Source organism: Peromyscus eremicus, chromosome 18 (genome assembly GCF_949786415.1).
Source record: "Peromyscus eremicus chromosome 18, PerEre_H2_v1, whole genome shotgun sequence".
NCBI lineage: Eukaryota > Metazoa > Chordata > Mammalia > Rodentia > Cricetidae > Peromyscus > Peromyscus eremicus.
Genome location: NC_081434.1, coordinates 20,871,273 through 20,898,545, shown reverse-complemented (window position 1 = coordinate 20,898,545; position 27,273 = coordinate 20,871,273). Strand labels below are relative to the sequence as shown.

At 38.2% G+C, this 27,273-nt stretch overlaps 1 protein-coding gene across 1 annotated transcript in view; it reads right to left on the bottom strand.

Moving 5' to 3' along the window:
* The window catches only part of Otogl (otogelin like), a 140,317-nt gene that overhangs the window by 31,070 nt on the left and 81,974 nt on the right, over positions 1–27,273 (bottom strand). The window contains exons 28-37 of the mRNA XM_059245619.1: positions 25,622–25,741; positions 23,495–23,611; positions 20,083–20,239; positions 18,459–18,485; positions 14,203–14,370; positions 12,311–12,589; positions 9,825–9,942; positions 4,683–4,762; positions 4,346–4,384; positions 209–258 (exon numbers count right to left, since the gene is read on the bottom strand). Coding sequence (XP_059101602.1) covers positions 209–258; positions 4,346–4,384; positions 4,683–4,762; positions 9,825–9,942; positions 12,311–12,589; positions 14,203–14,370; positions 18,459–18,485; positions 20,083–20,239; positions 23,495–23,611; positions 25,622–25,741 — 1,155 coding nt within the window. The remainder of the gene's footprint in view (positions 1–208; positions 259–4,345; positions 4,385–4,682; positions 4,763–9,824; positions 9,943–12,310; positions 12,590–14,202; positions 14,371–18,458; positions 18,486–20,082; positions 20,240–23,494; positions 23,612–25,621; positions 25,742–27,273) is intronic.

Genomic DNA, 27,273 nt, shown 5'->3' with positions numbered 1-27,273 from the left:
GTGCGCGCGCGCGCACGCACGCACACACACACACACACACACACACAATATGAAAGCACAGTTACAAAAACGTAATGCATAATATGCTTCTCTTTTAGCAAATAACTAGACACTGTACCAAAGGAAGTTTGTGAGTGTATAGTGATACACAGAGTAGTGTAAATGCTGTAAGAAACAATGAACAGCTGAAAGAAACACATAGTCATACCTCACATTCGAAACCTGTGGTTGGAGTCACTTCTGATGGAGTAGCCATGTCTACATTTACAAGAAATAAAAACATATCCCTGTTAGTGAAAAGGGAGCTACCATGAATTTTAAAAAATGCTAAGAAATTTTACATAGATTATTTCATACATTCCTCCCAAGAATCAAGTAAAGTGGATAAAATAAAATATCTTTGTAATTTTACAGATATAGAAACAAAGCCATTGACAAATCTGGTGAATATTATGGGCAGATTCTAACTCAGAATTTCTAATTCTAGAACACTAGCATCTAGTGATGTTTCTATAAATAGCCTCATTGATCAGATGATGTTGCCCAATTATCTGAACAGATAGAAATATCAAAGGAATCACCAAATGTCCATCAGGAGTTACAAACTCCATTGAGTTTCAACATTAAATTGTGAATCTAGTCCCTTTCCCTTGTCAGCCTCCAGCCTGGTCTCCTTTCGGCAGAATAGATGATGCTTTGGACCACGTGGCAACACAATATAGGTTTAATGGAGGGCCAACACACAGGAAGGAAAGATATCATTAATAGACTTATTTATAACATACTTTCTAATGTTCTCTGTCAGGACAAACATCAAGTCTAAAATACTCTGTCTGAAGAACTACAGAACAACCAAGGTAAGTAGCTGGAATCTTCCCTAGCTGGATCACAATTTATTGTTTACAGAATTTAAAAACACTTCAATAGTTTTCCATTGCTATTACAAATTATCACAAATTTTAGTAGCTTAAGATATTACCAACTTATTATATTGCAGCTCTGGAAATCAGATTCTTAAAGTCAATGCATTGATACAGCCTTCTTCTGTTAGCCCTCGAGAAGGAAGTGTTTCCTTCACCCTTCCAGATTGCCTGAGTCCTTGGTTCATGTTCCCTTCTTTAATAATCTCCTTCTCTCTCTCTCTCTTCTCTCTCTTTCTGTCTCTATCTCTCTGTGTCTCTGTGTCTCTGTCTTTGTCTGTCTCTATCTCTCTGTGTCTCTGTGTCTGTCTCTTTCTCTCCTCCCCCACCCCCCGCTCCTGTTTCTGCTGTCACATCATTTTCTTCATCGCATCCCTGAACCTTTGCCCCTTATGCTTATAAGGACACTGTGACTATATTAGACACACATGGATAATTAAGGTCAAGACTCCCAGATCATAGTCTAGTCACAAATAAGTCAACAACTTCACATCAGCAAAGTCCATTTGCCATGAAATGTCACATGAAGACCAATAGGAGACAAAGACGTATACATTTTTGAAGAGCCGGTTTCAGTCTACCACAATCTACAGAATAACTTTTATAAAATTTAGTTAATTCTGCAGGTAACCCTTATACATGTTCTATTTTATAGTCTCTAACTTGAGGAACAGTTAAAATGTATTTTAAGAATCCCACTTGAACACTATTCATGTTATCATATGTCTAGATGTTGACTCATGGAGAGAATGGGGTTTAATAAAGACTCACATGTCATTTCCCAAGTAAAATGATATAAATTTCTTATCCAGTCACAGCACAAAATCAGGAAGGAGTCTAGTGACTGGGTGGTTGTACGTTCTTCAGAGCAAAAGACACATTGCTACAGGGTCAATGTTGTTACAATGATGTTTCAATCATCACAGGGTCACCAGCAGTGTCTGACTGTAGAATTGTGCTGGGTGAGATCTCATGACAACCGCAGGACATTTAAAATTGAGAAATGTGGGTCTCCACATTCTCTGAGTCTTTTTGAAGATCATCTTGGCTATTCAAGAATATTTGTATTTTCAAATGCTTCAGGATCACTTTGTCAATTTCTGCAGAGCCAAATGTCAACAATATAAACTCTTCTAATCTAGGAATGCAGAAATTCTTCTTTTGTATTTTGTTCTACCTAATTCCTTCAATAATGTTTTTGCAGATTCCATTGTAACCATATTTCAGTCCATGGTTATTTTACTAAATACATTCTCAAGTGTTTTATGTCATTCATGAACGTTGTTTTACACAGAATCTCACTATGTGGCCCTGACTGGCCTTGAACTTACAGAGATCTGCCTTTTTCCAGCTCCCTAGTGCTAGAATTAAATTCATGCACCACCACTCCCAGTATATTTTATTATTTTTGATGCCACTGTAAATGAAGTTATTTTCTTCATTCCTTTTCAGATGTTGAGTTGCTTGTGTAGTGAAAGACAATTGATTTTTATATTAATCATACATTCTTTAAGCTTGGTGAGCTCATTTATTACTTAATGGACACCTTAGGAAAATAAATATATATGTACATATATATATGCTATATGCAACTAGAAATTATCTTTCTGTTGAAGTTTGTAAAGTACAATACATATGCACTACATATGAATTGTTACGGCTAAATAGATTAAACAGTGGAGATACATGTTGAATATTGATTTGTGAGAGCAAAGTAAACACCAGTATGTAGAATTAACAGTCTATGTCCTTAATGATAGAATATTCAGTCTTATTTCATAGACTTATTCATTCATAGAATCAGTGAAGTAGAAAAAGGATCTCTGGTCCTTCCCAACATAAATGTTTACAATGATAGATCCATTTCTCATCTCCACAAGCATTAAGTGTACGCCAAGCACTTGGCCCAGTGACTGGCACATGATTAGCATGTAATAAATGTTAGCTCTTAAGAATGGTGACAGTGGTGATTATGGTAATAAGGCTCTTATTTGGGAAACATCGCAGACTAATTAAAACCCTTTAGTGATTGCCTTCAGAAAATAAAACCCAATTCTTTTTGGCGTGGACCTTTTACCACAGATCATCTCTTTCATCCAATCTCTTGACTCAATTCTGAATATTCAAAATACATTTGCTTGCATGCTACATGTTCCCTCTTACTTCCAAATCTTCAGGCGTGTTGGGCTTTCAAGCTAGAACACAGTTTTACTTACTCTAGCACACTCACTTTCCTGTTTATCACCTGATAACTCCACTGATAATTTTTCGAGGTTTTATCTCCAAAATAAGAACTATGGGCTTCTGTAAGTTGTTCCTATGTGTCCTCATTGTAATATAGTCATCCTTCAGTATTCTTGAGGAATCAATGCAAGACTCACCACAAATACCATAACCTGTGGAAGGTCAACTCCCTAATATCAGATAGTGTGGTATTTGCATACAACTTATGTGTCTTCCTGTATACTTAACTCATTTTATCTCTTAAATGACTTATGCCTAGTATAACGCAAAAGCTATATAAACAATAATTGAGCTTATATTTTAGGGGTGATAAGAGGAACATTTTATATGTCATTAACCCACAGGAATATTTTTCCAGATACTTTTGATCCATACTTGGTTGGAAACTGTATACACGGAGGGCTACTTGTTTTACAATACTTTGACAACAATTGTTAATATTAAGATAGAGGCTATGACATGTTGAACATCCCCACCCTAACCAAGGGCCCAGAGAGAACCAGACACATTATTCAACTGAGGCTAACCAAATATAAGTATCAGAAACTGCCAGGCGGTGGTGGCGCATGCCTTTAATCCCAGCACTCGGGAGGCAGAGCCAGGCGGATCTCTGTGAGTTCGAGGCCAGCCTGGGCTACAAAGTGAGTTCCAGGAAAGGCGCAAAGCTACACAGAGAAACCCTGTCTCGAAAAACCAAAAAAAAAAAATAATAAGTATCAGAAACTAAACTTTTGTAAATCACAACCCCAAGAGGCATATATTAAGATTGGTAAGACTCTAATAGCGGATTTATGAAATCATTTAATGGAAGAAGTTTTGGAGTGAGGGAGGTATATGACTGTAGAAGCCTTAAATGCTTCCTCAAAAGCCTGAGCAGAATCCAAAATATCAAGGAAGGTTCCTGATGACACTTGGATTATATATATCTTTTGAAAGCCAACTCCATTACCATGAATTTGAAAGAAGCCTTAGTGGTCTATACTAACTGAAATGGTGAAAGAGGTGGACCAATTGTAAAATCCACACACAGCCCCTCAATAAAAACAAAAGTCACCTCTGGGATTTTTGTTAATTTGATGGTCCATGTAGTAGCAGCTGGGATGAATGAACCAAGGCTTATACTGCTGAATGCTGATTTTACTGTTTAAAATTGCAGCAAATACCTGGGTATAACACCTTACCTGGTATTAATGCTGGTTCTGTGGGAATTAGTGGTATGCCTGCAAAGAAACAGAGATGCCCTGACTTAGTCTGTATTTACGTAAAAGATGACCTGCCTAATTTACATCCAGTTCTTTGCTTTCAAGGGAACTATTTAAGAAAAGAAATCACAAGAAAGAGAGATGGGAAGCAAGATACACATGTCTTAGAGACCAATTAGGAAGTTAAAAAAAAAAGGAAGGGGATTGAACTAAGTTATTGTCTTTCTCAAACTTCTGATTGCAACCAATTGCCTTAGGGGAAAATTATCCATGCATTTTATTTTTAACAGTAAAATTCAACAAGGTCCACACTTACAGTCCTCTGGATAAACACATTTAAAGGTCACCTCATCCAGGATCATATGCTTGGGGCAGTAGGGCAAGCATCCTTCAACCCTTTAAATGGAAAAACAAATGAAATAAAACGTACATAGAAAAACCTACGTTAAATATTTGTAGCTGAGGTTTAGTATGCTGAAAATCTTCATCATCAGACACTTGGGAGAACTCTATTGGCCACTACTGCATCCTACTTATGAAACTGATGAAGCCGCAAACCAGGAGCTCATACAAGAAATCATTATAGTGAAGGTGACGGAGGCAGAATTTGAACACAGAATATTCAAAGTATACACTTATATTTGAGGTACACTAAATTCATGTTCTAGTAATGGGTAGAAATGTGGAAGAATGATCTATCTGGTGAGGATTTTTTTAAGTGTGTGTATGTCTCTGTGTGTGTGTGTGTGTGTGTGTGTGTGTGTGTGTGTGTGTGTGTGTCATGTGAGTGCAGATGCTCACAGAGGCCTGAAGAGGGTATCACATACCCTGGAGAAAGAGTTACAGGCAGTTGTGAGATGCCCACAGAGAACACTGGGAAACAGACTCAGGTCGTATCTAAACACCACAAGCCACCTAACCACGGAGCCGTCTTCCAGCCTCTGGTCTCACTTCTCTGTTCCAAAGGTCTGAGCAGACTGTTGCAACGTTTGACTCTTATCTCCCTGAAGAGGTGTGCGGGACAAGACGTAGTGCTTTTTGCTGCCTATTGTTCAGTCCTCAGCTCCCTGAAAAGAGACTGGAGACCTCACATAGAAGAGACAGAGTGGTCCTTAGCTGAGCGTCTTCTCATACAGACAGGGAGAAATAACAGCGGAGGTGGAAGTTCTCGGGAGCATTAGCGTTTGCACCCAAATTCATTCAGTGATATGGGAGGGGGTGTATGTAATTATGAGCTGGGGGAGAACCAGTTCCAAGACCTAGAATGTGTGGCTTGAATAAGGAACCCCATTACTTACATAAATCACAGAAGTAAAGTGACAGTCTCAAAACTTTCAAGATGCCATGGGCTTAGGGACTGTGTATACAAACCTAAAGACAGCATGTAGGCCACTGTTCTCCCCAGGAATAAGACCAAAGTCTGGCTGAGATCATATCTTCCTGCCATTCAGTTGAAGCCCAGTGTCCAATGTTTCCTTAGTGGAAGGAACTGTAATCTACCCCATAGTCTAATTTTGAGATTCACACATGCCACAGAGAATTAATGCAGACCCTCGCACAAAAAGGCCTGATTATATGCCTCTCAAATGCACTAACAGACTGTAATAATATTTTTAATATTTTCAAAACACTTCCGGTTGCTTCATGTGTTAATAAGTTGGACAAAGATGTGCAGTTTTTCTTTTCAGGATGAAAATGAACTAACTTGACATGATGAAAGGTCAGCAGCAGCAGAGGGCAGTGTTTGTGAGGCAAACTCTTTCTCCTACTGAACAGGCTAAAGTAGGGACAGTTAATGTCTCAGACACCACATTTGCCAATGATTCTTTTAAAATACAAACAGTTCATCTATGATCAACTGCTTGCTTCATCCAATGGACTTGAATAATAAAACTTTAACTGATAATATAATCCTATTTGAAACTTTTATCAGGCAGCAGGAAGGAAAGGAAAGTTACAGGATAATTGACAAGCTAAAGCCAGTGGATCATCGCTAAATGAAGTCATCCTTACTTTTTTATTTAACTCAATTGTTTTCCAATTGTTTTTTAAAGGACAAAATTCATACCCATCCTCTTAAACCGTTTTCCAAAAGCCATTGTTTTATCCCTTATCACTAACTTCATAGTCGTGCTTATCAGGCTTCTCTTTGCTTTGACATACAGTTAATATTATGGCCAGCTTCCAACTGAGAGATAGAATGGCTTGGTGTGAAAGAATTACTATGAAAGGTACATAAGAGGAAGAATTTACATATGGGCTCCACAACACACTGCTTGACATTATTTTCTCACAAACAGCTTTCACTTTCACAGACCACTTCTGTTTTTAACTGTTGCTTGGTGCCAGACACTCAAAGAATCTGAAACAAGAATGACTGATCGTTCATTTGGGCATTTGAAAGAGGGGTGTAGGGGTATGTTAAAACCCAGCTTAGTACATGGGTGCCCCTGGGTCACAGGCACACTCAAGAGTCGACACAGACACTCCAGAATAGAGGACAAGACAGGAAGGGACACGCAGAAATGAGAGAGAGTTTGGCAGGTAGAAATTTCCTCCTGCATCTTCTAGTCACCCCTCAACTCTCCCCATCAAGGGGAGACCTTCAAGACAATACACTGAAGGCACTAGGAAGCTGGCTTTGGTCACCTCAGTCACTGGCTGTGCTACAAAGGTAATAAGGACACCTAAATGTCACTTCCTGTTACAGCTGGCTTTTCTCCTGGTGACAGCTACATGTGTCATCTGCTCACTTCCTCCCCAGGAGTCATCGTGACCATGTGGTCATGCAGCTTCCATGCCTCCTTATAACTGCCAGAAGGTGCATGATGAGACGCACCTGTGACTGTGAGAGGTCCAAAAGGTGGACTTCTTTCTTCTCTCTCTCTCTCTCTCTCTCTCTCTCTCTCTCTCTCTCTCTCTCTCTCTCACACACACACACACACACACACACACACACTTCCATTTAAAGATAACAATCAGAATTCCTTTTCATTCCTCTATTCTCACTGTACTTGGTAAACAGGGCACAGTGAATCAGACCCTCTCTCTTCAAACTGTGTGGCTTAGGGAGAGCCAGTGACTTCTCTGGGCCTCAGCTAGTCTGCTCTATAAAAAGCAAGGGGAGAAGGGGGAGGGATAATGAGATTAGCCATTCAACAGCCCTGAGGAATGCCACCTGAATGTGTTGGTGATTTTGGTCGTCTCTCTAGCTCTTGCCAGACTGTTGCCCCTGCTTATGAGTCTGTTTCCTTTGGGAAGACTGAGAGTTCCTAAGACAGCCTAGGTCTCACTTAGTCACATGCCTGGGGCATTTCATAATAACAAGATAGCAATAGTAATTCTGAGAAGAAACTCCTAGATCTTTAATATAAAATGACCTCAAAATATTCCCTCCCACTATGGGCCCATGTCCCCTTTCTCCTTCAGAGCAAAATCCCTGTTTATGAAAGCAGCGACACTTCCTGCTTCCATTTTGCCTCTTCCTCATGTTCAGGGTACTAAACCCTATGAAGAAATTTCAGTCTTCAGCTGAATATCCTTAGAAGTCAATTTCTCTCCCCTACATTTTCCTTATCTCATCAAAGGGCAGTATAGTCTTCCATGATATTCAATGATTTGAACTTTCTGATAGTTGTCTAGTTTTCAGTATTGTGAGCTGAAGTTCCCTGAAAAAGCCACACATATGTTCAAGGTTCTACAAGGCTAGTGGTGGATGGCAAGTTAGAACTGTTTGATGGAGGAGGGCTGGAAGTTTGCAGGTCCGGAGCCAGGTTCTCTCGAACTATCTTTAGCTTCCCCTTAACAGCCATCTACTGCTCACCTGTGTGTCTGACCTCACATCCTTACCACTATCAAGTAAAATCTTTGGGAAGGTCCTAACTTAACAGATCATATTTGTAGTGGGTAGCCATTCCAGCTTTGATCTGGAAGTTCCAACCCCCATTAAGGCTTCGGTAACTGTCATGCCTACAACGCAGGGCGAGAGAGGACCCTGAAGACCCAAGATCCAGATGGGCCAGCTCTCTTGGTTCCTGGACCCGGGATGCTGAAGGTAGACGGAGCATAGTTCTCCAGAGAACACTACCAGACTGCGCTACACCTTTCCCAGACCCTGCAACCTATCCCTTCACTTGTAAGTTACCCCACAAAATAAACCTCCCTTTTAACTACATGGAGTGGCCTTAATAATTTCACCAATACATATCAGCTTCTACCGACTCCAAAGCTCAGAATTTCATCAGATAGCATCCCAAGCCCATAGCAAACATTCCCACTTTCCTATAATCTGCCTACCCCACGTACCCTTTAGTGTATTTGAAAAAAAAATGCCTTGATTTATGTCTTTCTTTTGTTCTTTTGTATAAAATCATCATGGAACCCTTTCCACATCGGACCATGGTATTTGAGGCAACTGGAATCTATGTTCTGAAGCCTTGGGTGCTTGGACTTGGATAAAGAATAAAGTATCTTTTAGCCCTTTGGGGTAAGAACTACACTTTTCAAGAAGTCTGTGAAAGAGGCAAATTCATCCAGCTTCAGTCAAGCTGGGGTCATGCTGGGGTGCTCACCTCCTCTTCCACCTGTCACTCATACTGACTCTATCAGCACACTCTAAGTTTGAAACACCTCCAGAATCTGATTACATGACCTCTGAGGATGCCAGCCCAGCCAAATCCCTTCTAAGCAAACTCTTAACTGGCAAATTCTGCCCTTGCCTGTTCCACCCACAACAGTCCATTTCAGTTCAACATCCAAGGAGTATATAGTTGAAGCACAAGCAGATCTTGTCATGTCTTTGTGTAAAATATGCCTGGGTTACCAGTCTCACTGTAAACAACCAAGTCCTTACGACAAGCTTGCTTGCCACAGTGGTTCTCTAGCCTTGGCTCCTGCTTTTTTCATGTCTGTTCACGTTTCATTTTACTCACACAACTTTGCCAACCTTCAAGGACACCAAACGTGTTCCCACCACAGGATCCATGCATCTCTCACAGAACAAAAGTCTCTTCCGCGGATACCCACAGAGCCAATTTCCCGGCTTCCTTCAGATCTCTGCAAAGATCACAACTTCTAGGTGTCTTCTTCTGTCACTATCAATTAACCCCTGCTTCCTTCCCTTATTTTCTGTATAACACACAGCACTATCTAACAACACAATCACACAACCCATCCTGTAGGTACACTTTTGGTTATTCTCTGCTTCAACTCATGTGTAGACCACCTGAGGTCAAGCTGTTGTCCTCTTCATAATCTTACCTAGGAGCAAGCAGAATTACTTACACATAATAGATCTTCAACACCTAGCTAAGGTTAAAATTCAACCATCCCATAGGTTAGCAGATAGAACAAGCAAATTTTCCTTAACAATGGATGCATTTCAACCGGACACAAAGATCATCCAAGACAGAACCTGTAGACACTAGAATTTGCAGGTTTATGCACCAATGTCACTTACGGTGGAAGGAACGCACAGGCTAGGGCTTCGGGGTCACTGCATGTTTTAAAACAAGGAGTAGCACAAGGTTGATATCTCCACTCACACATCCTCCTGTAAGGCACCACTGCCTGGATTTCTGAGAAAATAAGAGGAAGCCGAGATTATATGCATTGAAACACACATTTTGAAATCTAATAACTTACAATAGGAACCTGTGTGATGTTTGACCCCTCTCTCATCCTAGTGTTCTGTAAAAGATAAAGCTGTCTGATTGAAGCATTATAATTCCCTGGTGACCAGAAGATCTGGCACTTGGGTTGAATGACTAAATGAAGATCTAGCTTCCAAAGAGTTTAATTTTCTCTTTTCTCTAATGTTTAGTTATATTTTCAGTGATTTTCCAATCTTAGTAATTGAGAAATTTACTTTTTACAACATAATTTTAAATCTATTTTATCCTTGCACAACTCTGATGAGAAATATTACTTGCAATCTAAAATGAAACATGTCTTCATTATAATATCCTAGCACCTTCCCAGACTCAAACAATAAGGAAAATGGTAAGACAAAATGCACATCTCAAGACCAAAACTCTTGGGAGCATGTTTTAACACTGTCCTTCCCATAGAATTCGGCACATTGTCGCATACCTAGTAAGTATTGCTTGGATACAAAAGAGCAAATCAGTGTGATTGAAAGATAAATTCTGCAGTTCTAGGTCATGTGGTTAAAGATTTTTCTCCTACAAACTCTGGCACTATATTCTCTTTCCCACATCATGGAGCAGTCCTTCTGGCACAGCTCAAAAATTTCTCTACATAAGAGATCATTTCAATCTGCATCCTGAATCTGCATCCCTGAAGACTTTAATTCTAAAGTGTGGTAAGAAAACAGGCTGTTTCAGAAGGATTCTTTGTGTATGCAGAGCTAAGCTAGAGTTCTAGTTCATGGGTCCAGAGAGAGGACTGGCTTTAGGACCAGAGGAGACCAGTGGAGTTTCTCAGTGAATGAAACCATTACAGTAGTCAATGTCTCAGATGATGTCATTGGCTGTCCTTTGCTGGACCTTGAGTGAGGTTGCTAGATCTGGCTCTTGGGGAGCAGACTTCTGGATTAGAGGGGAAGTAGAGGCCTATTGAGTTCAGCTTTATATACAGTCAAGTAAAATAATCATACCGCTCTACAAGAACATTATGCAGGCATGTCAGTACTTTCTCTCAAGAACCAAGAGGGGAAGGAAATGTCCCCAGATGGCCTTGGCTATCCCCAACATTTAGAGTCCTGCTTGTGCTTCTTACAGTAACTATAGAATGTTATGGGGATGTACTATGCACATACAGAGGGGAACTATTGAGACTAACCCAGGCCTGACTTGCTAAGCCAGTATGTCCTGAAAAGTCTGTGCTTAGGGATGTCAGTGGCACCCGGAGTCCAAAAGACTGCCATGCTCTGCTACTCCTGCTGCTGAAGTGCCTCTGGAGTATGTAGAGACAAGACATCACCTGCCCTGAGCTGCTCTCCTGAGATGGGAGATGGGGGTCAGGGCACTAGCTTAAGGTGAATGCTAAGCTTCAGTGGATTTTTACCACCTCCAGGAAAATGATAATGTTGCTTGTCCTGACCCCTTCTGTCTCGTTGGACTAGATCTAAGAAAACAAGTGCTGAAAGCACTGGACTTCCTGTAGCCGTGCTTTGAGTTCCTTGCTAGAATAAGAACACTCGCAGCTGAATTTAAACAAAACTTCCCACCATACTCAGAACCTTTGAACTCGGGGATTTATGCTAAGCAATGCTTTTCAAGTGCAATTCGGGTTTTCTGAAATCCACCCATTAAAGAACTTTTCAGAAAATCATTCACAGTAGAAAAGGCAAATGATTAGCAATATTGAACTCCTTTGGAGGATTGTTTAAAATGGAGCAGGGTTTGGAGACTTCAGATGGAAATCAAGCTACTGGATTTTGAAAATAGAGCATGACTTCAGCTGTACAAAGAGAAGATTGCTCTCTGACACACAGGTCTCCTCAGCTGTAGACTGCAAAGGAACTTTCTTAGAAATCAGATCAGGCTTCTGAAAAACTAAGGAAACTTTCCAGAGGTCAATGAATCGAAGCACTCTTGGATTCAGAAGACAGATAAATGTGCTGTCTTCAAGTCTAAGAGTTAGATTATATAGGAAGCTGTTTTATATGAAAAAAGTAGATCCAAACACTAGATCATTTCATGAGGTGTCAGTGGATTTTGATGCAAAAGCCCAATAAGTACTATTAATAATATTTTGGAGAAACAGTTTTAAAGTTATTTTAAGTTATTCTAAGCCACTTATACCCATGCATTTACTATTGTAGATAAAAATCAGCATCATGTCTCCTGTTTAGCTGAGTAGCTTGAGAGGTAGAAAGGCTAGCATCCCATAAGTCCACTCAGATACTCAACGTGAGCATCTGACAAGGTCTGCATGGCATAAGCATCTGTACTCTCTCTTTGGAGCTCTCAAGACTCACACCTTCTATGCTGAAGCTGCTTGACTGCTTGAATTCTTCCGAATCATCGTATTTCGATGCTTTGACACTAGAATCCGTGAAAACGATGAAGAAGCCTTTCTTGCTGTATAATTCAAATGCACTATAGCCAGGGATCCAAAGCCCTTGATGGTGGAAAAATGTTGCTCTCTGACGAAATGCTGGGTTTGCCTGCCACAGTGACAAGCCAAGAGTGTCATTGTCGTGGACGTAGAGAAAGAAATTTGGCCTTTCAGCAGATTCCAAGGAAACAAGAGCCAATGCTGTAAAACAGAGTGTCTTGATGACTTAGAGTCTCAGGGAAAGGTAGAGCACATGCACAGGCATCACAATGTGCATTTACAAGGTTGAAAATATTCAACACACCGCCACACAAAATGAATGCCCATCTCAGGCACATAAGACACGAATTATGAGATTTTTAAGGAGAAAAGGCAATGCTTGAAATGCAGTGAATACCTCCCCAAACCAGTCTCTGACAGGTTCTCGATTTTAATTTATCTATTATGCCCTTGAGAGGAATATGCAAAAATAATAGCTATCTATACTTATAGGCTGTAATATTTTCACGTAAAACCTACAAACCACTAAACTGTGTAATGGAAAAGAGTGTGGAAACAAAAACATACACTAATTTAACTTTGTAACCAACTGTACTTCCATATCAATGAGATCTTAAGGACAAAAATGATTCTCATAAGGAATTTTTGCTACATTGAGAAAATGTTATTTATGCAGTAGTATCATCTATTTCTCAAAAGATGACAAAATAGCTAATGATTAATCAGGATTTCCAAAGCATTGGATAGTATGATTGTAAATCATTAATTTGCTTTGAAATTGTCCCTTATATATGTAAGACTCCTGCTATAAACACTTTTTATTAAGATATTGAGTTAATTTTTTTTAAAAAAAGAACATTATCTGTATCTTTCAAGAACAGTAGTCACTATAAATTATAAAATCAGGAAATCTATCAAATGCCATGTTACCAAAGACATTTATTTTTATCCTTAAAATTTTCAAATATCATGACGGAGACAACAAAGATGCAAAATAAAATAAAACATTTTTTTACAATGGAAAACAGTTGCAACTAATGTAAATGAAAACTTCAGGCTAATAGATGCTTACAGAACAGAGTTCATTTCACAAGAAAGAAGATATTTATTCAAACTGAAGAATTGGGAACGTTTTCTCAGAAAAGTGCATATTTTATCAGATTCATTCATTTCACAATTTTTTTCCTTGAGCTTGTAGAAGAAGCTGTGCATGGTTCTGGGTAGACTACAATGAAAATGTAGCCTGGCATCACTGGCCAGAAGGGGGCACACCCACCTCTAAGAATAGGTGCCAGGGAAATCCAAGCCTAGGACACAGGCTGCTGGTACAGCCAATGAATGAAGGCAGTTTCAACACCTGAGACCAGGACAGAGGCAGTGTACTAAGACACAAACGCTGTCTCGGTGATTGTCTACACTCATATATGTATAACTCATACTCAGCTCCTCTGATCCTTCCCTTTAGCTGTAACCTGGTATTAAAGTCCTTTTAGTGTGAGGAATGAACTAACTATCTTTTAAATTTTTTCCAAGTAAATTCTGTGGTTAATGCTATGCTATAAACATTTAACCAGTGAGTTACTTAATACAAAAAAAAAATCCTCAAATATCCACAGTTCTAACATAGCAATGCCAATAGATACACAAATTCCTTTATCTATAAAGCATCCATTTTATATGCCAATATTTGGTTTTATATTCTTTGGGGAATTTAGAAAATGTCAGAACACATGAAATCTCCAATTAATACTTGGGGAATGGTTCATGAAAAAGTGTAAGTGAAAAACTAAATTAACATTCTCAATTATACTTACAGGATGTCTTCTCTTTGAAAAGTCCCGGAGTGATCATAAAAATAAAAAATAAATTACCACGATTACTACTTCTCGGCAAAGAGAAAACGCTTCTACTGGTCACATTGGCACCCAGAACAAGGCCACTCTGCCCGTAGCTTGCCAACATATATGGTCCTTCGCCAAGTCCTGGTGAAGTTACAAGTAAGATTAGCATGGAACTTTACGTTTTTAAAGATAAAAGTACTCCATAAATATTTGCACAATTAAAAATTATTCACTGATAAATTAACAACTATTTTAAAAATAAAAACAACTTAGTATATAGTATGCATATTTAAAATATATAATTTACACTATAGAAATACAAATGTATATATACATTAATGTATGTAAATATGTACATGGGTGCATGAATCAAATTTTTTATGCATAGAAAACAAAATTAGGTGGAAAATGACTTGATCATTTAGTCTTGGAATTTTCTCTCCTCTAATAAGAAATTTGTCTAGGTTTCCTTCCAGTGTAAAGTCCAAGGATACTGATATCCTCAATAAACACATGAAGTTTATCTGTATCAGAGCCTCTGAGATGGCTCAGCAGGTAACATAGTTTCTACACCAACCTGGCAGCCTAGGTTTGACTCCTAGCATCCATGGTGGAAGAGAGAGAACCCAACTTATGAAGGCTGTCTTCTGAGTTCTACATACATACTATGGTGACATACAGCATGTGCATACACATGTGCTTGCACACACACACACACACACACACACACACACACACACACAGGAACACACACACATACACATATACACGCACACACTAAATGGTTATTATAAATAAAATCTTAAAGACATTTGTCTGTACTAATAGTGTCATGCTATGACACTCTTCCAATTGCATTGCATGAAAAAAGAATTCAAAGACACAATATCCAATATTTTCTTATTTGGGAAATTTTAAATTATCACCAGTAAGGTGAGTCTAAAATAAAGAGGAAACAAGACGCCTAGACCCAGACATGAAACTCCTCAGAGTAATCTTTTTGCAAACTTCAGCTTAGAAAAATAAGTATATAATGATAAATATGTCCATTGATATATTTAAATTACTATTTTATATAACCCAATTTCTGTTCAACTAGTGTCCTTAATATAACTGAGTATCATAAACCTCAACATTTCTTATGAATCATAATATATTATTACATCATGACTGACTATATACTTTGTACAGGTATGTGCATATTTTTGCCTTGTGGATTATATTCGGTGTTACTATGGGTGTGGTGGATCATGTCCTAAAAGATTAATCATGTCACATTTGGTCACACTTTCCCCTTTTCTCATTTTTACCTCAAGCACAATTTTACCTTCTCAGCCCACCCTAAGTAAGAAAGAAAGAATATGCAATGAATGTAAAAATAAGGTTTTTCTCCTTTAAAGGACTCAAGTCAGGTAAGGGGGAAAGGGTTGAGTAGAGGCTAACCAGATTAGAGGAATAAGATGCCTTCCAAGAAGGAAACTGAGGTTCCAATTTTCCACCGTGAAGACCAGGAGAGGGAAGGATTCAGTGTTGTTCCCTCCACTGATATCATCTAGAATTGGTCACCCTGGAGTAGCTGGGGACACACAGATTATGAGAGAAGAGCTTCCAGGAATGAGTGAAATACTTGGATGTCTTGAGTAGATACAGGATTGGAACAACTGTCCCCATGCCAAGGTGGAGCTCAGCATCAGCAGTGAGAATTTTTCCACAACACAGGTATCAGGAGGTTCTGTCCCTGTAGCTAGTCTTTACTATGTACAGTGTCAAGCCAAGTCCAAGAGAACCAGAGGAAATTACACCAAAATTCTGTAGTGACTTTCTAAAAAGAATTTAAGAGAAAAAGTGACACAAACCTCAGAGGAAAATATATTCCAATTTGTAAGTATGTAGATTTATATTAGTATATATATTATATTAATAGGTGACTAATACACAGTGTAACATAATTCAGTACACATTTGTATGCCTTGCCTTGATGAAACTCATTACCTTGATGCTAGCCTAAAAATAAATATAAATGTATAAATCAAAATGAAGATGCATGTACAACAGTGGCTTGAGGATTTGAAGCATCCTCAAGGATGTTCATCCTCAAGGATGGACAGCTAGACAGAAATTCCTTCTCACTGAATATATATATATATATATATATATATATATGTGTGTGTGTGTGTGTGTGTGTGTATATATATATATATATATATATATATATATATATATATATATATATATGTCTCATTACACCAGCATAAATAGATGCTTGTCATCCATCCATGTAAAAATATGATGGTTGAGGAGGACTGGAGGAAACAGTGTCTTTTGCACATGGAGGGACTATTGCATTCACGAAATCATATGAGGTCATGAATTACCTGCACAAGATCAAGCCAGTAACCATTCTGGCATTGAGCAGCGTGGGAAGGGGTTTATATAGCCCCACCCCTAAAAGAGGAGTTATTGACAGTTGATAGCTACTAGACCAGGGACAGTCTTCCTTCCTTAGGATTGTGGCCCCAGGTAGGTTGACAACGTTCAGGTGGATGGCCTTACATCTACGCACGTATAGACAGCACTGATTAGACTTGGTTGTGGTGATATCTTGTATACCCTAATAAAATGTGCCTGAAGATCAGAGGACAGAACAAGCCACTAGATTAAACATAGAGGCCAGGCAGTGGTGGCACACACCTTTAATCCTAGCACTCGGGAGGCAGAGATCTATCTGGATCTCTGTGAGTTCAAAGACACCTTGGACAACCTGAGATTGACTCAGTCTAGGAGAGAATCAGCCAAGCAGTGGTGGCACCCACCTTTAATCCCAGTACTTGGGAAGTACACACACCTTTAATGGTTGGGTAGGAAAAGGTAGATAAGGCATGAAGAAGAGGGAACTAGAAGCTTTGTGGCTGAGGAAGTTCATTTAGCTAGAGGCCTGTCGGCTGAGGCCTTTCAGGCTGAGGAGTCCTAGAGATAAGACAAGTGGCAGTGGCTGGTTCCTTTGTCTCTCTGGTCTTTCAGCATTTACACCAATATCCAGTAGTGGGTTTTTTTTTATTACAAGACCATTTAGTAATTCGTATTGTACTTGGTGAGTTACTTAAAAACAAAAGAAGAAAGGAAGTATATTTTTAAAAGAGGATGTGAAGTTGGAAATTGGATACAGGGGAAGGATCCAGGAGGAGTTGGAGATGGTGGATACAATCAAAATATTCTCATTCACCTCTTCCCACATTTGTTAAAATACCCAATCATTACAAGCCTGGATGCTGGTTGAGGCTAGTGGATTCTGATTGTTATTATGTTAAGTTTTTAGCTGACAATATGTAATTTTACGGTAGCGGTAAAATGCATTTCTTATATTATCACCTTTACTTTGTTTCTTGGTCTCCCACAATAAAATTACATTGTGGATAAGCCACAATACTGTGTAATGATCAGCAGAATTTATTCTCCCTAGCAAAGGGAAACTTTCTACTCTGATCAATATCTGTCCTTTACTCATTAACCCTCTACTTCCCAGACTCTGCTGAGCATCCCATTTGTCTCTACTTCTGCGAGTCTGTTTTAAATAAGCCACGCAAAGGAAGCAAACAGAATTTCATTCTACCTGGATTATTTTATTGAGCTTGACATCCTTTAGGTTCATTCATGTTGTCACAAATAACAAAAGTCTTACTATTACTTTTGGCTAAATACTAAATACCTAGTAGAAAGGATTTTAAATGTTCTCAACACACACAGTAAATGTTGAGATGATTGACACACTAATTAGTCTCATCTTATCATCCCATTGTGCATTTATCAATAACAACACCACATTTCACTGCAAATATATAAAATTATTAATTTAAAATTATGGAAATTTCAAAACTTTTGAACAGGTTTCATAGTTATATGAAATGGTACAAGATGTGCCTTTGCTACACTTTTACATTTTACCTAAAATTAATTTAACTTTTCATTCTCTTGTGTCATTCTAAAAGTATTTTTGGAAAACCCTCTAAGTACAAACAACATAAATTACACACTTTTATTCTTAGAAATTAAATTTTAGCACCAGTCCTCTGAAAATTATATCAGCTGTAGAAAGAAAAGCTTTCATAACTTTGTCTTTCAACTCATGAATTATTTGTGGTTTTTTTCATAGTATAAATGGTTCAAAAAGTTTTATCTGAAAAATATATCTGACAGAATACTGCAGTAATATTCATTAAAATGTCACATACCTTCATTATAATATTCACAATCAAGAGCTAAAAGAAAGAAAAATAAATATTAAATTGCATAGTACTTGTCTGAGTATGTGCAACAAAGGGAGAAGAATTTATTAATAACTACATAAAATAACAGAGAATGACATCATTACTTTGAAACTTCCTATGAGCAAAGGCGATTTTGTGTATGTGTGTGCAAGCACTCTGTGGATATCTTTCTGTATGCTATGAATGTGTTGCTCTGATTGGTTAATAAAGTGCTGATTGGCCAGTAGCCAGGAAGGAAGTATAGGCGGGACAAGCAGAGAGGAGAATTCTGGGAACAGGAAGGCTGAGTCAGGAGTCACCAGCCAGACACAGAGGAAGCAAGATGTGAAGGCAGAACTGAGAAAAGGTACCATGCCACATAGCTAAACATAAATAAGAATCATGGGTTACTTTAAATGTAAGAGCTAGTCAGTGGTAGGCCTGAGCTAATGGTCAAACAGTTTTAATTAATATAAGCTTCTGAGTGATTATTTTATAAGTGGGCTGCAGGACTGCAGGGGCTTGGCAGGACTGGGAGAGAAACTTTGCAGCTACGTGTGTGTGTGTGTGTGTGTGTGTATGTGTGTGTGTGTGTAATTTTGTATGTGCGTGAGTGAGAGAGAGAGAATAAGCATGTTCATGTGGTTGTATAGCTGATGTTTTCAAAACAGTCCCGCTTATAGCCTAGGCTAGTTTCAAACTCACTCACAGTGATCCTCCTTTCTCAGTCTCTTGAGTGCTGGGAAACAGGTGTACACAACCAGGTCTTGCTCAAAGGGTATTTTTAAGATGGTGTGTTTCAACAAAATAGGTTTCATGACGTTAGTTTTTTTTTTAATTTTACATCCCAGCTGCAGATTTCCCTCCCCCTCTCCTCCCAGTCCCCTCCCCACACACACCTCTCTTGTTCCTACCCCCCAATTCACTCCCCTCCTCCATTTCTGTTTAGGAAAGGACAGATCTCCCATCAACACAGCATGGCATACAGAGTTGCAGTAAGACTAAGCACCTCCCCACGTATTAAGGCTGGGCAAGGTGACCCAGGATGAAGAGAGGGGCCCCAAAAGCCATTAAAAGAGTCACTAAAAGAGACAGCTCCTGTTCTCACTGTTACCAGTCACACAAGAGGAGGATTCATGACCTTATTTCAAAGGTAGATAAATGCTTGGCAATTTAGAAGCCAATCACAGACACTGTCCAAATCATAATCTGTTCTTCAGATGACTAACCACCTACGTAAGTAAATAAAATGATTAAGGAGTCAAAGCTGAAAGGAAATCAAGATGGGTTTTTTAAAGAACATCCTTATTATCAGAAGGATGAAACTTCACAGGCAAAAGACGATTGGGATCATAAACAATTTCTGTGAGGGTGGTATGTAATTTATATTTCAAAAGTTGCAGGAACAGGAGTCAAACATAATAGAAAACTTAACACATTTTTTCTCTTTGATATATGATAATTAGTGATTGTCAAAAGACTATGAAATTTAGACAACTAAAAATTGTATTTCCATGAGCTTCATGGCATTATCCCACAATAAAATGGCAATTACTTTGGATCTTCTTAAAAACTATCCACTTAATGATATCCTAAGCAAGGTACCCACCACAAACAGTGGGTGACCTCCAGTGAACAGGCACCCCTTCCTGGCAGCATTTGTAGGCATATGCCGCCACACTGGTACATAGACATTCACAGTCCCCTCCGAGGTTACAGTTACACGTATCCTCATGGCAGTTTTTGGCAAAAGAAGTAACGTCGATCTGAAAGTAAAATGGAAGATAATATGATTTCAATAAGCGCTGATTATGATTAAATTCCAACTTCTGAGAGAAGAGTACGTGCACATTTTCCACAATGGCTGTCATCAGCATAATACTGCCACCCACATAGTCCTAATTGTCTCAGCCCACTGTGTTGTCAAAGGAAATGGAATTACCAAGCAAATGCCACCTCGGAGAACTAGCAAAACAAGTAAGACTAACAGATATATCCGTTTTAACGTCTGCACTAGGGCAGATTTCAGACTTTTCAAAGTCCATTGTTACATTGTTGCGTTCTTGGCATAATCAACACGCATTAAAGCAGCTTGCTCTGTTTCTAAATGCACTTCGCTTTTTTTCCCCCTTTTATTTCTTAGTCTCCCAAGCGGCAATATGCTGATGATGATGAGTGACAGTGGCAGTTTCTTTTAAATGCAATTAATTACTTCCTTTGCATTGCACTTGTTAAATCCCTGATGGAGTTGGATAGAGTATTGACAAAGTGTTACAAAAGAAGGGTTTGGTATCAGTCATTTGTGTTTTCTGTGGTGTGCCAATGCATGGGTTAATTTTTCAAGTAGCATCCAGGAGAGGAGCCTTGAGGCTCTGTGGCTTGGTTCCAGAACAAACATCTTACTGCCTGTCAAGGAACTATGGTCCCTACGAAGCATAAAAACCCCAAAATGGAACCTTTCAATAAATAGGACTCTAGTCTACATAAAGCCTTTTAATGAAGCAAGCCATCTTGGATTTCCTTTAAATTCCTAATGCTTTTGATACTATAGCAGAATCATCACAATAAAACTTACAACCGAGGTGTTTAAAATAATACATATTTAATAGTAATGTATCACATATTAACATAAATTGCATATTTTAGTAAAAATCTGTATTTGATCAAGCAAAATTAAATTAGTGGGGCGAGTGCAATGCTTTATTTACAGCTTTGCAGATTTCTTTAACGTCTTTTTGCAGGACACAACCTTGATTCTTGTATCTGATTTCCCATGCAGTGTGCTATACTATTTTTGCTGTGGCTTGTATTTGGTTAAAATCTGAGAAAGGTTCTCTGTGAACATGTAACTGGAAAATCAATGGTTCTTAATACATTGGGGGTTGAGTAACTGTGATGATGTTCTTTTATGCTATGTCCATAACCGTGGCTTTCTTTTTTATTTTTTAAAAGCAGGATATATTGTGTTAGATAACATGATGGCATGTTTTGAACACAGTGTGTTTTAGTGATTCTCCTTTCCCCACATTTCCCTCATGGCCTCACCCCTACTATCCCTGACCCCCCACACACACAGCCTCCTGGGCAAAGAGGAGGGAATCTTTGCTTCTTTTATGTCCCTTTTGCCCTTTCTCACTTCTTATCCATCCTCATCACCTATTAATTACCTTCTTGGTTTCCTTTCTACATTTTTAAGCTTCATCCTCTTACATCTCTTTATACGTAAACATGTATACATTATAGGCTAGGATCTGTATATGAGAAGAATATGTGTATCGCACACACACAAAAAAAAGGTATCACAAAATTAGGACTAGGCCCTCTGCATAGTGAGACAGTTGTGTAGCATGATCTGCTAAGGGCCCCCCCGGCAGTAGGATCAGAATTCATCCCTGGTGCATGAGCTGGGTTTCTGGAGCCCACTTCTATGATGGGACACCTCGCACAGCCTTGAGGCAAGGGGAGGGCTTCGACCTGCCTCTACTAAATGTACCTTCCCATGGGAGGCCTTAGCTTATAGGAGGGAATGAAGGGTGTTTTTGGAGGGGAAAGCTGGAGGGGCAGGAGGAGGGAAGAGGGGGATCTTTGGTATATAAAATGAATAAAAGAATTTTCTTAAAAATAAATAAATAAAAATAAGCAAATATTAATATCAAAAAAGTATCATAAAACTTTTAAGCACACAGGTTTTTTTCCCTTTCTGAGTCTGTATTTAATACTGTACAGCTCCATCCATTTTCATCTTTCTTCACAGCTGAATAGAATTCAATGTGTACATGCACCACATTTCTGTTATGCATTCACCTGTTGATGGACATCTGCATGACTGATATAATTTCCTTGCTGTTGTGAATATGCATAAATAAACTTGGATGGGACAGTGTCTCCGTAATAGGATATGGATCCTTTGTAAAGGTGAGAAGTGGTATGGCTGGGATTTATGGCAGTTCTTGTTTTAATTTTTTAAGGAACTCCACATTGATATCCATAAAGATTAGGGTATCTGCCAGTGAACTCTGTACTTTGCAGGATCAAGCTCTTTAGGATTAACTTGCCTTTGAAATAAACTTTTATTCCTGTGAGTTTCCGTATCATCATGCATCGATTATTTGAAAAATGTGTGGTTTACAAAGGTCGTCTAGACATTAATGCATTTAATTACATGCAACAGAAAATGGGCCACATTTGTTCATATCATCAATTGCATTTTCAGAAAAGTATAACAAAACTTTTTAACACACAGTTATAGAGCCAAGAATTGCAAAATTCTATTTTTTACTTCAAATAGTTTAAATACTTTTAAGGACAACAGATGCCATTGGATATTTGCCTTGAAGCCGCAAACTTATTCTCCTCCTCTCAAGAAATGCCTGCCAAATACTCTTGTCTGAATAACCATATCTTTCTAGTATTTGTTATTTCAAGTAAACATGGCGTCCCAGGGAAATAAACAGCAAACAGGGACCACAACTCAAAAACTACACAAGTAACTTCTTTGAGAAAATGGGGGGGGCATGCCGCAGAGGTGCTACTGGGCTTTAAAAACTGTACTAAATTACTTCCCCAATTTCTACTGGAACCCAAAATTACCATGTTAGGAAGCAGCTTAGATATCTAAGTTATGTTCTTGAAATAGCTCCTAAAACTATTTTAAATATGTCACCAAGAATCCTGTTAAACTATACGTATGTTGAAAAGAATGTCCACTTGAAATGCTCTCTGACAACAGATTAACGTCAGTCCCCCTTTTGTTCTTTATACACATTTACAAAATGCTGTGAATAAATTGTATTTCATAAACTAGCACGAACTGCAGTAATCATTTTTAGGTAAGATGGAATGAGGAAGAAAACAGGTCAACTAAACATGTTGTTTATGGAGAAAACACACTAACAAAGGTCCCCTAACGATGACCATAGGACACCTGAGAAAGACAAGCTGCTGAATGTATCCCGCTCATCTCAGCTCATGGAGCAGCAAGTCTTTGTATTTGAGATGTTAGTTAAAAAGTACTCATTTACCACATTGCGACAGGGAGCAAAAACATCACTGTACAAAATGGAGCATTCTTTCTTGGCATAGGGAAATTTGTTTTGGTGTGCCTCGCAGGGCTTCAGGGCTTCAATGGGATCTTCACACTGTTGGAAATCAAAGGGTAAGTGAAAGACCTCAAAGGGGCTGAACTCTGAACCCAAAGCACCCTGCCTCCTGACTCCACCCATGACAGCAGCATCCCACACAGTTTCACCCTTTTAGACATTTTCTACCTACATCTCTGCCTGTTTTCACTCATATAGGCTATATATTAATAACATAAATATTAGACAGAGTAATGTTATAGAGGAAAATTAATCATTTTCAATCTTTCACAAACGCAATCTTTTCATGAAAAATTCTATGAGCATGGCTCTCTCCCCTCTAACTTTTCATGTTGTCCAGTTTTGTCACAGGCCATCTTCTGAGATTTCGATGGACAGATCTCTATAATCTCCAGAGACTCGACTTCCATAAACCCCACCATTTGACCTCTGCTGTCTCTAGTCGGCCTCTCCCAACTTCCCCGAGAAAGGGCACCAATGAGCTATTCAATTCTCAGTACAGAGGCAGTTGCTCAGTCTGCAGCCACTTGAACTTTACTTACCTTTGATTCTGTCTTAAGCGTCTCATTGGATTTGGATTCAGCAATGACGTTTTCTGTTGGGTTTTCTTATACTACACCACACTAGCTCTTCTTCTCCAACTTCCTGTTCCCACCTTTCTTAGCAAAACCTTGCCTTGAAATCTCTATGCCCCTCATTTGACACTGTGTCCTCACTTCACCAGCCTGAATATGCTACTGGGTGTCAAATCCCTATTTATACACCAGGGCTATTTCCTGTACTTTGAACCTAGACATTTCCAGCTAAATATCTTTCCATCACATCTTTCTCAATACATCCTAAGGTGTACTACACTTATTTCCACTATATCCTGAGCTCAACTCCTGCACACATACACCCCCTCTTTGCCCTGTCCAGGGGAGAACTCCAGATGATATTTTTAATGCCAGAAGGTATAAGGCTTTTTTGAGTCTTCCAAATGCATCCTTCTCAATAAAGTCTTGCAGTAAGTACTGGGAGTTTCCATTGTTAATGTTCTCACATTTCTGTAGCCTTCTATCTCCCCTAACAGCTAATCTGGCTATACTACAAGAGCCTCCTGCGCTTGCTGAGATCTATCCTTGATCTTTCAGTCATTCTGTTTCTAACCCTATGTCATAACCATATGAACACTATGAGATGTTTTTATGCTCTGTACTCTCTCCACTCCTGTTCACATCTGCTGCGTGACTTCCTCCCTTTTTCTTCCATCCACTTTCCTATAAACCAGTGGTTCTCAACCTGTGGGTTGTGACCCCCAAAGGGGTCATATATCTGATATCCTGCATATAAGATATTAATATTATGATTCATGACAGTAGCAAAATTACAATTATGAAGCAGCAATGAAAGTAATTTTATGGTTGAGGGGTCATCACAACATGACGAACTGTATGAAAGGTCAAAGTATTAGGAAGGCTGAGAACCACTGCTGTAAGCTTTACTTTCTCATGTCTTATAGCTGTTAAAGACCTTATTTCCACAGCATTTGTTCCAGGAATCCTCCTTGGAATGTTATAATTTCTACCTGGTGTGAATTTCTGCTAAAACACCTATTTATATCAATGTATTTTTGGTAAATTTTCTACGTCACCTACTAACTTAACATTAAAATTCCTCAAAGGCAGAGACTATGATATTCATATTCTGTGTCTATATTGTAGCAAGAAAATTATATTAAGCAAAATCTACTGAATGAATGTAGAGCAGAAGACATTTTGATATGCTTGCAAAGAGAGACGGTATGAGTCTGAATGTCGCCTTTGCTACTGTCTAAACACATAATTTGTATCAGACAAATCATTTAACCTCATTGAGACACAATCTTTCTATGCATAATGTTGAGGCAATGACTTTTGCAAAATAAAGTTGTCATAATAATTACATAGAAAAGTAATTATGAAAGTTCATCAACTATAATTATTATAAAAAACACTATATGAAAAATAAGTAATTTGACTGTTTTGGAATAGTCTTTTGTTTGTTCTAAATTCCATATCTGTAACTTACCTGACCTAAGGCCCAACTGTCTCCAAACACCTGGGCATTTCTCACTTCCAGGTTATTAGATGTGGTCATATCATTTGAAGTACATTTGTCAAAGTTCCCACACAATCCTGCCAGCTTGTTCTACAGTAATAAAATTATTATGAAATATTTTACATTTATTTTAAGACTCACATGTATTAAAACTTGAAAGATTTAAGATATATAAAGGACATTCACAGAAATAATTTTTTAAATGTTTTAATAAAATGGTTTCATATCAATTTAATTATATTTATAATATGTAACAGGCCCCAAATATTTTACCAACCTCCAAGAACTGTCTATCCACACTTACTATAACATCTTAGCATTGATATTTCTAACAAATTAAATAGGAAAGTATATACTGAAGTATATTAATATATATGTACATATAATATATACTGATACATATGTCTTGTATACAAGCATAAATAATTTTTATAAAAAACCTACTTTATATATTAAAGATTCTATAACAGTATAAATGTTGAAACAATAAAGCTAACTTAGTTCACTACAGGTTCTGAAATGATGAATGCAGTGTCTATGGGAACTATTCACATCAGTACTGACCAACAGATTTTCTCAAAATACTGCGAGAAAATTTACTTTTAGAGGCAGGATCCTCTAAGACTTTCAAAAGTGGATGATATTCCAATAATAATGGAACTCCTGCTTAAAACTTTAAACTGATGTTCCTTAAACTCATTCTTTAATAGTAATGCCTGGAATGCAACCCTTTAAAGTAACATGGACATATTTCTTATCTTCAGAAAAGCAGACAGTGCATGGAACCTGTGTTATAAACTGTATCTGTCCAAGAACAGTTATCATTTCCACCCATGAGTAAACAAATCAGGGTACATCCATACCACAGGTTACATACAATAAGAGAAAAAATACTAATTCATACCATACGGATAAATTTTATGTTTATTTTGCAAGTCAAAGACGAGAGATCTCAAAAACTACTAGAATTCCATGTATATGCTATTTGTGGAAGAAAAATGATGGACATAGAAACAGTGGAAATGGAATTGTATTTCTCCAGATTGTGGAGGTGGAGGTAAGACTTAGCAATAAGGGAGAAGCCTGCATGAAAAGCGGGTGTTGGTAGGCTTGTTTTGTGAAGAACCACAGTATTAGATCAAGACTCCATATGTTTTTCCAAATCCACAGAGCCATAGAGGTAATTTTAGTGTTCCTTACTACTACTCACTTACTACCACAATTTTATACTGTATGTGAATTTATTTTAAAAAGCTACAATATGAAACAAGATAGAGAAAACAAAATAGTATAATAAGTGAATATTTTTTACAAAAAAAAAAAAACCCTCACATAGCAAAACTCAAGGGAGGAGAAAAAAGGAAAATGTATGAAGCAACAACAGATAGTATGATGTTAAAGCAAAAAAGAACTAAAGAATATTAGCCTGTGTTATACCAATTAATAGTCTATTACTTTATATTGCTAAGTAGCATTCTGTTACACCACTTGTATGACTGCATTCCAATTTCTGAAGTCCTTCATGTAGTGTATTAAAGGTGATTTTGAAAATATAACTTAATTAGAAAATAGCTCTCTGTAGTTTATAAATAAACAAAAAAGAAATCATTTAAAACTGAATT